The 13753-nt window shown below is 41.2% G+C and overlaps 1 protein-coding gene across 1 annotated transcript in view; it reads left to right on the forward strand.

Annotated features, from left to right (window-relative positions):
- MMS22L (MMS22 like, DNA repair protein) overlaps nucleotides 1-13753 on the forward strand; it is a 133753-nt gene that overhangs the window by 20222 nt on the left and 99778 nt on the right. The window contains exons 8-10 of the mRNA XM_024192653.2: nucleotides 3514-3644; nucleotides 5333-5446; nucleotides 8135-8314. Coding sequence (XP_024048421.1) covers nucleotides 3514-3644; nucleotides 5333-5446; nucleotides 8135-8314 — 425 coding nt within the window. The remainder of the gene's footprint in view (nucleotides 1-3513; nucleotides 3645-5332; nucleotides 5447-8134; nucleotides 8315-13753) is intronic.

Below are 13753 nucleotides of genomic sequence, written 5' to 3' on the forward strand. Positions count from 1 at the left end.
AAATATGGGCCCAATTCTGCAAGACTTCTGTTCCACTGATATCAATGGGAGCTCTGCAGGTGGAGGCCTTGTAAGATAAAGCCTTATCTTATCATAACCTTGGAGGTGTCCAAGGTTATGGTACCCAGTACTCTTTCCTTAGTTATCTGTATAACTGTCTCAGTATGTTCTACTTGGCATAGGGACATGCCAACGTTTTACACAAGCAGATTTTAAGGACAGTGTTAGATCTCCCAATGATAAAATTGTTTGTGGTCAGTTCATGGGCCTGTAAAACATGTAACGATTTTAGAACACACACAAGAACATAACATAAGAACAGCCATACCAGGTAAGACGAATAGTCCAGCTAGCCCAATATCCTGTGTTCCGCCAAGGGCTTCAGAGGGAATGAACAGAACAGGCAATCGTTGAGTGATCCATCCTCTGTCGTCTACTCTCAGCTTCTGGCAAACAGAAGCTAGGGACTGTCAGAGCATGGGGTTGCATCTTAGACCATCCTGGCTTATAACCATTGATGGACCTATCCTTCATGAACTTAACTAGTTCCTTTTTGAACCCTGTTATAGTTTTGGTCTTCACAACATCCCTTAGCAACGACTTACACAGGTTGATTGTGTGTTGTGTGAAGTACAGTAACTCCTCACTTAACATTGTCCCGGTTAACGTTGTTTTGTTGTTACGTTGCTGATCTATTAGGGAAAAAGCTTGTTTAAAGTTGTGCAATGCTCCCTTATAACGTCGTTTGGCAGCTGCCTGCTTTGTCCACTGCTTGCAGGATTCTCTGGAAGAGCAGCCCCTCCTTGTGGGGATTAGAACCAAGGGGGGCCATCAGCTCCCCTAAATGAGCTCAGCAGCTGCCCAGCAGCAGTTCAGCTGTCCCTCCCCCCACTGCCGTGCTGCTCCTGCCCTCTGCCTTTGAGCTGCTCCCCGCCGTTTTAACCTCTCCTCTTATGGAAGCTGTTCCATACACCTAATAATTCTGTTAACTTTTTCCTGCTTGCTGGGGGAGGAGAGGGAGAGGGGTGCTGATATCAGGATGTCCCTCTGCTCCTGCCCCTCCTCCCCCGCTCTGTACCCCCCCGCTCTGTACAAAGCGGAGGAGGAGACAGAAGGTGGGGGGGGGGGGAGGAGAGCTTGCTGGAAGCTGTTGCTTCCTGTCTGAACTGGCTCATCTGCTTAAAAGGGCAACGTACTTGAAGTGGGGTCAGCAAACTTAAAGGGGCAATGCACGTCTCTCTCTCACTCATGCACGCACCCCTCAGCACTTTCGAAATTCAGCCTGTGCAGCCGTGCATGTGCTGTCAGGAGGAGGGAGTGGTGCGCTCCAGCTGGATAGCGTGGGCTCATCATCATGTTCAGTTTTTGCAGGGAAGTGTTTGCAGCTACTGCCCTGCATCTATTGTGTTTCCTTCCTCCATGCTGCCTTGTAGAGTGGAGGGCTACATTAACAACAGCATATTAACCCTTGAGGGCTCAGCCAAGTGCTAGTTCATCATTTAGCAGCACGGCATTCCCTGGGAAATATTTCACCCTCTTACTCCACCACCTCAACCAAGCTTCACAGTCATTCAGTGCTGTGTACAATATTAAACTGTTTGTTTAAAATTGTTTAAAACTTATACTGTATATGCATATAATGTCTGGCAAAAAAAATTTCCCTGGAACCTACCCCCTCCCCCCCCCCTTACATTAATTCTTTTGGGGAAATTGGATTCACTTAACATTGTTTCTCATAAAGTCGCATTTTTCAGGAACAAATCTACAGCGTTAAGCAAGGAGTTACCGTACTTCCTTTTGTTTGTTTTAAACCTGCTGTCTATTAATTTCACTGGGTGACCCCTAGTTCTTGTGTTATGTGAGCGAGTAAATAACATTTCCTTATTCATTTTCTCCACACCAGTCAAGACATCTGTCCTATCCCTTCTTAGTTGTCTCTTTTCCAAACTGAAAAGTCCCAGTCTTTTTAACCTCTCCTCTTATGGAAGCTGTTCCATACACCTAATAATTTTTGATGCCCATCTCTGTACCTTTTCCAATTCCAATATATCTTTTTTGAGATGGGGCGACCACATCTGCACGCAGTATTCAGGATGTGGGCGTACCATGGATTCATATAGAGGTAATATGATATTTTCTGTTATATTATCTATCCATTTCTTAATGATTCCCAACATTCTGTTAACTTTTTTGACTGTCAATGCACACTGAGTGGATGTTTTCAGAGAACTATCCACAATGACTCCAAGATCTTTCTTGAGTGGTAACAGCTAATTTAGACCCCATCATTTTGTACTTATAGTTGGGATTATGTTTTCCAATATGCATTACTTTGCATTTATCAACACTGAATTTCATCTGCCATTTTGTTGCCCACTCACTCAGTTTTGAGAGATCCTTTTGTAGCTCTTTGCAGTCTGCCTGGGACTTAACTATCTTGATTAGTTTTGTATTATCTGCAAATTTTGCCACCTCACTGTTCGTTTTCCCAGTTCATTTATGGATATGTTGAACAATAGTAGTCCCAGTACAGACCCCTGGAGGACACCACTATTTACCTCTCTCTATTGTGAAAACTGGCCATTTATTGCTACCCTTTGTTTCCTATCTTTTAACTTATTACTGATCCATGAGAAGACCTTCCCTCTTATCCCATGAAGCTTACTTTGCTTAAGAGCCTTTGGTGAGGGACTTTGTCAAAGGCTTTCTGAAAGTCTAAGAACACTGTATTGATTGGATCACATGTTTGTTGACCCCCTCAAAGAATTCTAATAGATAGGTGAGGCATGATTTCCCTTCACAAAAGCCACCTTGACTCTTTCCCAGCAAATCGTGTTCATCTATATGTCTGATAATTCTGTTCTTTACTTTTGTTTCAACCAGTTTACCTGGTACTGAAGTTAGGCTTACTGACCTGTAATTGCCGGGATAGCCTCTGGAGCCTTTTTAAAAAATCGGCGTCACATTAGTTATCCTCCAGTCGTCTGGTATAGAAGATGATTTAAGCAATAGGTTACATACCACAGTTAATAGTTCCTCAATTTCATATTTGAGTAACTTCAGAACTCTTGGGTGAATACCATCTGGTCCTGGTGAGTTATTACTGTACAATTTATCAGTTTGTTCCTAAACCTTCTGTAATGACACCTCAATCTGGGACGGTTCCTCAGATTTGTCACACAGAGGCATTTGTTACTGAGAGGAATTTGCAAATGAAGAAACCTTTACTGCAATGTAGTGACTGCAGGGATTATGCCAGCAAAGTAGCTATATAATGCCAACCATTCTATTGTCAATCAGAATAATATCAAACTTTTATGAAATGGAGAAGACGACAGGGATTAATTTGGAATGGGAAAACTTTCCTCAAGTAATTTTTCTGCTTGTAAGCAAAAATGATACTCCTCTCAGAATTGCGTGTTGACCCAAATACAGTGAATAGAAATTGTTGTCTTTGTTTCTATAGAATCAAGCCCAAGTATTAAGGAGATCTGATCTTTTGTTGTGTTTTAGGACAAATTGTGTACGCTCACCAATTCATGAACCTAACCGGAGAAAATTTAACCAATATCAGTTTATTTGAAGCACACTGTGGAAACCTCTTCTGTGATTTGATAAGCTTGTCAATCAACAAATATACGAAGGTATTATTATTTTATTTCTTTTATGCAGAAAGCACCTGAAAGCCCCAATCACGATCAGGGCTGCTTTGTGCTAGGTGCTGTACAGATGCATAGGAAAACATAGTCCCCTGTTATTGGTGTTTTAAAATTTTGCCTTTGGTTTAATATTCCCAATTTTTAAAGAGTGTATTTGTTAGAAACTCATACTGTATTGTATTTATTCATGACCATCTGGCAATTGATTGGGAGAGTAATTTTGAAATGCACTGTGTACAGAACTGAAGTGTGTGCCACATTTAATAAGTTCAGTGTGCTGGGTTTCATGCCAAACATGAGCTATAGATGCAGAAAATATCTTTCCAAACTCTCTCAAAAGGAACAAAAAGAGAGTGACTAAAACCTTGGCAGTAAGCTAACTGGGCACTTACTTACAATGTCATATTACAGTTTATATTTACACCACTCGTATTTCAACAACTTCAGCTTTCTGTTACAGCTTCTTTACGTTTGTCAAGGGAAACTTTGGGTAGACAAACAAACGCTAGCTGTGTTCAAGTTAGTATGCTAAAAATAGCAGTATAGCCAAGGTAGCAGGAGCAGCAGCTCGCACTTGCCACCTGAGTACAAACTGGCCCGGACCTTTTGGATGTGTACGTAGGCAGCTAGCTCATGTTACCCCGGCTACACTGCTATTTTTATCGCACTAGTTGATCAGAGCTAGTGCTTTTCTCTGTACCCGAGCAGCATGCTCCAAGCTGCAGTGTAATGTACCCTTTTTGTGTAACCTCTTTAGTTTATTTTTTTAAACATTGGTGCGCTGACTTTTCTTCACAACCTCCTATCATTAGCAGATCTAAACTAGGAAGTCTAATTGCTCTATATACCAGCCAGTAGAGTAATCTCACATTCTTCTTTGATATGTTGTGTCTGTGGATTCCGCTCTAGGTGCACACACACACATCTCTGTTTCTCTATTCAGAGTGTGAGAAACTGAAAGGTAACTCACCACAAGACTGCTTTACATATTAAATATCAGTCGGAAGAGAATTTCTTTAAACAAAAAGTAATGATCAGATAACACACATGACTCAAAATGTGCTCTTTGGAGCATGTTAAAATAATGTCTTACCGCAGGACTACCAAAATGCTGCTGTGTGAAATATTGTAGGGACATTGAGGCATTTTAACATACTCCCATGAATAAAAACTATCTTCAAATGAACAAATTCTATTCTGTTAGCATTACACATAACCATTAAGGGATTTGCATGTTAAAAATAATAAATATTAAATCATTGGGAAGCTTTTTCTTCTCTTCCCAGGAACATCAAGTGAATCTAATCAATCATTTTCTCTCTCTTTCACTAGTAGACAATGAATTGGTATTTAGTGCTGTTTCTTTTCATTAGTACTTAGAACATCCCTTTCACTTATTAAATATTTTTTGAAAAATCATTTGAAACTGGTTCAGTAAAAGCTTAAAAGTAATGTTACTTCTACTGTACATTGGTAGATAATGGTTCCTTTGCTGTGTGCATGATTTATTTTAGATGTTAATGGAATAGTGCATTGTGCTTCACAAGAATCCTCTGTAATTGTGTATAAATTCTAAATTGTTGCAACAAAGAATGGAAATATTAGTATGTAAAATGCAACTTCAAATACCCTGCTACTCTGTGAGTGAATGGACTTCATATTTTCTTCACCAGGTTAGACCATCGGAGGCTCTAACTAGTCACCACTACCCCTGTAGCTGCATTAAGGAATTATGGGTTCTGCTTATTCATCTGTTGGACCACAGAAATAAAGGGTCTCATACAGAGGTAAGTGGGAACATTGCTGCATGCACAGCATGAAGAAAATATAGGAAAGTGTTTATATCCAAAACATTCAAATAGTGATTGGTCAGTTAGCAAATTAAGCACCAGATTGTGCCATGAATGCACTAGTTCACATCCAGCATGATGCAGAGTTGCACTGCCCCATCAGGAGCTTTAGGAGAAATTATGCTCCCTGACATACAAGAGACAAATGTGCCAGCTATGCCAACTTAGCCCCCACGCTTGAGAGTTCATTGTGTCCTGGTTCGAGCTTTGTCACTGGTAGCTTTCTTGTGGCCCAGGGCACTGATAGGGAGCAGTCCCTGTTTTCAGAAAAGCAAGGCAATAGAGGCTGTTACTCTGTATTGAGGTGGGAGGGGAACCACAAGAGAAGGGAAGTAGTCCTTGCATAAGTGGCGCGCGTACACACACGCCCACACACACCCACACCCACACACACACACCACTCACCCACCATTAGGCAGGTTTGCATGGCAAGGCCCAGCTACAATCTTTCCTTGAATATTTATTAAAAGACACTAGAAAAACTCTTTTGAAAGCTGCCAATCTTCATAAAATCCAAAGCGCTGTTCTTCTTTCAAATGGGTTTGTGCACTGCAGTAATGCGTATTTAGTCTGTATATCATCAAACAGCTTCATGGTAGAGTATTCAGACTTTTTAATGTGAGCAGATATAAAAAAGTCTCTGGTGAAAATTTTGTTGTTAATTATTTGTGCTACAGTAGAATCTACAAGTCAGTCAGGATCAGAGTGCCATTGTGCTAGGTGCTGTACAAATGCTGAGCATAACAAAGTCTATGCCCTGAAGATCTTATAATCTAATTAGACAAGACAGACAAAAGGTGGTTGAACAGAGGAGTGTTGTTCACATTTTTAGAAATGGTACATGTGCATGATTTGGGTAAAGGAATGGAGAGTATTCTTAACATTTGAGGATGACACCAAGCTGGCAGGGTTTGCAAGCACTTTAGAGTACAGAATTAGAATTCAAAATGACCTTGACAAATAGGTATGGATTCAGCAAACTGTAATTCAGTAAAGACAAGTAAAAAGTACTTCACTTAGAAAGGAAAAATCAAATGCACAACTACAAAATGGAGAATTACTGGCCAGCTGGGGGTTATAGTGGATCACAAATTGAGTATGAGTCGTCAATGTGTTGCAGTTACGAAAAAGGCTAATATCATTCTGGGGTATATTAAAAGGAGTGTTGTATTTAAGACAAGTCCCACTTTACTCAACACTGGTGAGGCCTCAGCCTGAGTACTGTGCCCAGTTGTGAGTGCCCCACTTTAGAAAAGATGTGTGCAAATTGGAGAGTGTCCAGAGGAGAGCAACGAAAATGATAAAAGGTTTAGAAAACCTGACCTACCCTGTAAAGGAAAGGTAAAAAAAAAAACCTGGGCACGTTTAGTTTTGAGAAAAGAAGATGGGGGGACCTGATAAATCTTCAAATAATAAAGAGGGCAATGATCAATTATTCTCCATGTCCACTAAAGGTAGGACAAGAAGTAATGGGCTTAATCTGCAGCAAGGGAGATTTAGGTCAGATATTAGGAAAAGTTTCTAACTATAAGGGTAGTAAAGCTCTGAATAGGCTTCCAAGGAAAGTTGTTGAATCTCCATCACTGGAGGTTTTAAGAATGGGTTAGACAAACACCTGTCAGGGATGGTCTAAGCTTACTTGCTATGGCCTCAGCTCAGTGGGCTGGTCTTGATGACTTCTTGAGGTCCCTGCCAGCCCTATAGTTCTACGATTCTATGATTAAGTGTCTTGCCCAAGGTCACAAAGGAAGTCTGTGATGGAACAAGAAATTGAATGTGAGATTTCCACTTCTCAGGCTAATGTGCTAACCACTGGACAATCCTTCGTTCCCATTGTGCTGGGGTGTGGCAGAGCTGGAGACTGTAAAAAGATCTCCTGAGTCCCCATCCAGTGCCTTTAACACAAGATCATAATAAATATAAAAATGTCAGGCTAGCTCCTTTCATTAAAATAAATAAATGTGTAGGCCTTGTTCTCTCTTACTGGATCTCTCCCTAGCTAATATTTCATATAATTATTTATCTGCTATATGAGGTGCAGGTAAACTGTTACCCATTTTGAGAACTAGGTTGTGTCTAAAGTTCCTGTTCCATTTGATATATTTTGTATATTCTGAGACTTTTTTTTTTTTAAAGAATATTTTCATAAACTGTTTTTCACTATGAGGGTTAATTAGTTCAGTTTTTCTTTTGTTAGACAGGTCAACCACAGTCCACACCAGTGCAAGATGATTCTGTTTTCTTCATTCTTTTGAGGATGGTAGAATACACCCTCTTCTAGACCCCTGCTCTATGTGCTTTTGAGCTAGCCTGTAAAAATTCTAGGGGCATGTTCTCCCAGGATGACCAATGGACATCCTTTTACTGCCCTTGTTTTCCATTTGCCTTCTGAAGAATAAAATCCTAAAATGGCTCTAGGTTTTCCCTGGTGCCACTAAACTTTGTTATTCAGTATTTTTTAATGACTATCAGCTTGTTTTTTCCTTTAATACCAAAAGCACAATCTTAATAAGTAAACAGGATAGTATTGAGAGGAATCCCTTTAACATAGACTTAGGTTATTATTTAATCTACTCTACAAAGTCATTTAACACAGCCCTGGTTGGCTTTCTCTGTTCTCTGCAGTCTTTTTGGAGCTGGGTGAATAAACTACTAAAGAAGGTCTTTGAAAGACCCAGTATTGCAGAAGGGATGTCTGTTTCTGAGCCAGTGCAGTGCAAAGATCCATTAAGTTTTAGCTGGTGGATTATTACTCATCTGGCATCACTTTACCAGTTTGACCGTAACGGAAATGTAGAGGAAAAGGTAGGTTTGTATTTTCTAATATTTTAACATTTTATTTAGATCTGTAATCTCATACAGGTATTTGGTGGTGGGGTAGTAACGTTACAGTAATTTTTGATGTCTACATTACAAAGTTCCTTTTAAAGGTTCATGATTTTAAGGTGTACTGTTTACAATCTATTCCATGAGCCCTGAGCATATGAATCTAAAAAACATAGATTCAGTCAGTAAACCAAGTAAGGGGACTAGAAAGTCCTGCTAGTTAGCAGTTCATGTACTTATTGCTGTAGCATATGTTTTAAGACTGTCTGCCTTCAGCATAACTGCTTCATTGAGTTCACTGCTTCAATAACCGAACATATTAGAATGATTATCTGCATTGGATGCTAGCGTCATGTAGGTTTTCTATTCTTTAAATGAGGTGTAAAGCTGAAGCATTGACTGCACTCAGTCGTTAATGCCACTTGTCATAAGAGTTAAGGGTGTTAATGTTGGTGCTCTCACTGAATTCCAGTCTGGCTAATTACATTCTGCCTATGTAATTTCCCTTGCAGTTTAAATTGCATTAATATTTTTCTTAATTTCCTGTTCTAAACTGTTATGTAGTGTTGCTTTGTACTATTAAATAAACTGCATATTATTACGATTGCTTGACACTTCCCATTAGAAGATCCTGTTTTCAATTATGTATGACTTTTTACCAAACTTTACCCATTTGGGCTGAAATTTCCCGTGCCAGATGTCTGCCGCAGGATGAGTTTTTTGTTTTTGTTTTTTTGAAAAATTTCACTAAAACAATTAAGCTGTTTCTGAGCATGAGGCTAGGAAAAAATATGTTGTTTTGCAATAATAAAAAACAATTGGCAGCCTTTTCTTTGGAGAACTCTAGTGCCCTGGTGCTTTGGAGCAGGGGCTTGAAATTTGGCAGTTTGTATTAGGAGAATGCCTTTTGTTGTCCCTGTAAAAATCCACCTGCATTTGGCCAGCATATGCTCAGTGGAGTCTTTTAAGACTATAGCAGCTAAAATCTCTGAAGAATCTGTGCCCACTGGTTATGTTCCTAGTGCTGATCAGACTGTGCATGCCCACAGAGCAACTGAGCATGCTCCCTCCAGCCCAGGGCTATAAAGGTGGCATTGGACTTTCCCTGTAATGGTTGCTCCCAGCTGCCTTGGGCAGGAGTGGAACTGAAAGCAGGGAGCCTTTCATTCCTCTGCTCTCAGTGACCCCTCTGCTGAAATCCAGACAGCATGGGGGAGGAAGCAGTCTGACTCCAATGCAAAGGGATTGGGGGGATGGGGTTGAATGGATTGGGATAAGGAATTTGGAGGGTGAGATTGGAAGTGGAAGCTGGCAGGCAGGGGGTGGGGAGGAGAGGGAAATTAGGACTGGTAATTGGGGGGAGACTGCGACAAGGAGCCAGTGGAAGACTGGGATTGGCTGGGCAAGGAGACTGGGACAAAGAGGCCTGTCTAATGTTGGTCCACATAGAAGATAAAAACCTACTACTGCTATCAGTTACCTCAAATGGCAGAGGTCTGTTCAGTGGTTCTAAATGTTCCAACCCTGCTGGTGAACCATATGGGTGTCAATATGATGCCACATGATGGAATTTCTATTTTTTTCAGATTGTTTTTTTAAAGCTAGGAAATTACATAAACACAAATTATGTTAAAGGAACATTGAAGTTGCAAAACCAAGCAAACAAAAGAGGTGGTTGTCTTTAGAATCCCAGCTTCATTTGTTGTAAAAGTCGGAAGGTGTGCAGTGAATGAGGCAGTGTATTTCATGAAGAGCAAGAATGTTCTCCTGGTTAGGGCAGTGGAATGCTGCCCTAGAGAATTGGATGCTATCTATGTCTCTCCCACAGAGTTCCTGTGTGATGTTAAGCAAGTCATTTAAACTTTTCACAAGTGGCTGCTAATTGTGTACTCCTTACTTTCTGAGTGCCCAATTGAGACCAAGGGGTCTGATTTACAGAAAAGTGCTCATCATTCGCAGCTGAAGTCAATGGGAGCTGTGCTTTGACCATATTGAGTAGTATATAATGTTAAGTACTCTGAAAAATCAGGTCCGGGGTGTCTCAAATTGGATACTTTTGACCTTTGGACCTTAATCTCACTGTGCCATCTGTAAAATGGGGATATCTTCCTTCCCCAAATCTCACTGAGGTCTTGTGAAAATAATTGAATTTGTTTGTGAAGCACTCAGATGGCATAGTGATAAGTGGCACAGAAAAGCCCATGAGATAATTAATAATTCTGTCTTCAGAACTGGGTTTGAATAGTGCAGTAAATAAGGCATGGGACCACATGTGGAACAGTGAGGAGATAACTAAATAATGAATAGCTGCTCATTAAGAAAGCACCATCCATTCTGTACACTGAATTCCTGTGGAAAATATAGTACGGTAGAACTTCAAAGATATGAACACCAGAGTTACAGACTGACCGCTCAACCGGACACCAAGTGAGACCAGAAGCAACCAGTCATATAGCAGCAGAGACCAGAGGGGGGAAAAAAGAAGCAAATATTGTACTGTGCCTGTATTGCATCTTAAAAGTAGGCACATCTGGGCGGGCTGCCTGTCTCCACCTCCCCACCCCATGCGCGGGGCAGCCACTTACAGCAAGACTCTGGGATTACCAGCCCAAGGCAGCCAGAGCCAGCCAGCAGAGCAGGAGCAGCGCTTTCACCACCATTCCCCGCCGGGAGGGGGATGCACTGATTTTCCCCCCACCCACTCCATCACCGGAAGGGGGACACACTGTTTTCTCACACACACACACACACACACACACACACACACACACACACACACACACACACACACACACACACACACACACACACACACACACACACACACACACACACACCCTTGCCGGGAGGGGGACAAGTTTGCAAAATCATGCCAGGGCTCACTAGGCAGTTCAACTGCAGCTGAAGCCTGGCCTGGAGTGTCAGCTGATGGCTGGATCTGGAGCCTGAAATGTGCTTTCTTCAGTGTTACAAACATTTCAGAGTTACGGACAACCTCCATTCCTGAGGTTTCTGTAACTCTGAGGTTCTACAGTATGCAATTGTTATGGTTCCAAGGTGAACTGTAGCTTTGACTTGTTACTCAGTCTTTCCTTGTGCACACCTTTTAAATGACAGACTCATGCCTTTACCGCTCAGGGTGGAATCAATTCACCTCATGCTAAGGGCTTGTCTACACTTAAAAACACTATAGCGGCACAGCTGTGCCACTGTAGCACTGTCATAAATATAGAGGAAAGAGTAGCATAAAATCCCTCCTTGGCAGCTGTACTGAATTGCCTTACCTGTAAGGGATTAAACAGTTCAAATAACCTAGTTGGCACCTGACTAGAAGGACCAATGAGAAAAGAAGATACTTTCAAATCTGGGGGGAAGGATTTGGTTGTTGCTCTCTTTGTTTGTTCCCTCTCCGAACAGAGAGACAAGCCAAACAGGTACAACATCTCCTGAAAATATACCTGGAATAATCCATCTAAAATCACAGAAATTGTAAGTAGGGGAAGGAAATGCATTAGAATCATAGAATATCAGGGTTGGAAGGGACCTCAGGAGGTCATCTAGTCCAACCCCCTGCTCAAAGCAGGACCAATTATCTTTTGTTTTGGCTTGTGAATTTTTCCTATGCTACAGAGGTAGTTTTATTCCTGTTTTTTGTAACTGTGAAGCTGAGCCTAGAGGGGGATCCTCTGTGTTTTAAATCTTTTTGTTACCCTGTAAAGTTACCTTCCATCCTGATTTTGCTGGTGTGATTCTTTTACTTTTTTCTTTATAATAAAGTTTTTCTTTTAAGAACCTGATTTGATTTTCAGTGTCCTGAAGACAAAGGGTCTGGTCTGTGCTCACGTTGCTAAGGCAATTGGTTGGTGTATTATTCTCAAGCCTCCCCAGGAAAGGGGATGAAGGGGCTTGGGGGGATATTTGGGGGGGATAGGGATTCCAAGTGACTCTTCCCTGAATTTTTGTGTAAATCACTTGGTGGTGGCAGCAATACCATCCAAGGACAAGGAAAGGAATTTGTGCCTAGGGGGAAGTTTTAACTTAATCTGGTAGAATATAAGATTAGGGGGTCTTTCATGCGGGTCACCACATGTACCCCAGAGTTCAGCGTGCAGGGGGGGATCCCTGGCACTTTGATATAGACACTGTCTACACCAATGGGAGGGGTTCTCCTGTTGACATAGGTAATCCACCTTGCCAAGAGGCAGTAGCTAGGTTGACGGATGAATTCTTCCATTGACCTAGCATGGTCTACACTGTGACTGAGGTTGGCTTTACAATGCCACTCAGGGATGTGGATTTTTCACACCCCTCAGTGATGTAGCTATGGTGATGTAAGTTCCCAATATAGACCAGCTTATAGGCCTGGTCTACACTAAAAAAATTATGTTGGTTTAACTCCATTAGTCAGCTGTGTGAAGCACCCACATTCCTGAGTGGTGGTGTTAAGCCAGCCTAAGTCCCCATGCAGACAGTGCTAGGTCGATGGAAGAATTTTTAAGGTCAAAAAGTCAAAGGTGGACTTCCGGCAGTGGATTCACTTACTGTCCACTAATCATTAGCAATTCTCTGCCTTCCTGCAGAGGAGTAACTCCTCAGGACTGAATTAATGCTTTGTACCTGTGTAGCAGACAACTGATAGTATCCAAATAGAGCTACTCACAATGTTTGTTTGTTTGTTTTTTTTTAAGATGGCATCTCCCACATTCTTCACATTGATCATGTAATTAATCTAATTAAAGAGTATCATGATGCAGATGCAAAAGGGAGGCAAGTTAAGCTTCCACAAGCAACCTTAATTCTCAGACTTCCTAACTTTTGAGTGCTTGACTTTGTAACCTTAATATTCTTTTATAGTAGTTTTTGTAGGTGTAGCATATTCTGTGTGCCTGTGTCTTACGTGTAATGCCTGAGATGAATATAAATCTTACTTACTTATTAAATCATCATTAAAGTAATGAAAGGTTCAGACAAAATTATAATACTCCTAGAAGATTCTAAAATATTCAGTCTGCTCTCGAGGACAGATGCATTGAGGTCTTCCTAAACCACTATGCAAAAATCAAGTGCTCAAACCTTTGCCTCATGAGTTGAATTGTCTTGATTTACTGTTGAATAACCCCTGTGCTCTCTCCCACAGACCAGCTCCTGAAATAATGATGATTGTTTCCAGACCCTAAAGGGATCTGTGTCTAATCTTTGGCCAAAGGGGAGGAATACATGCTTTGGGTTTGCAAACTGGGAAAGATATTTAGAGAGAAAGAAGATCTTAGTTCATCTCACTGCCTCACTTTGACTGTGACACTTGTTAATGACAAGGCTGGAAGAAGCCCAAGAAAATATACCTAAATTTCCTTCTCTGCCAAAATGTCTTCCACATGAGGATACGCTGGTCGTATCACCCTTCCCATCTCTCCTTTA

The sequence above is a fragment of the Terrapene carolina genome, unplaced genomic scaffold (assembly GCF_002925995.2).
Source record: "Terrapene carolina triunguis isolate 2854851 unplaced genomic scaffold, T_m_triunguis-2.0 Scaffold42, whole genome shotgun sequence".
In the NCBI taxonomy this organism is placed as follows: domain Eukaryota; kingdom Metazoa; phylum Chordata; order Testudines; family Emydidae; genus Terrapene; species Terrapene triunguis.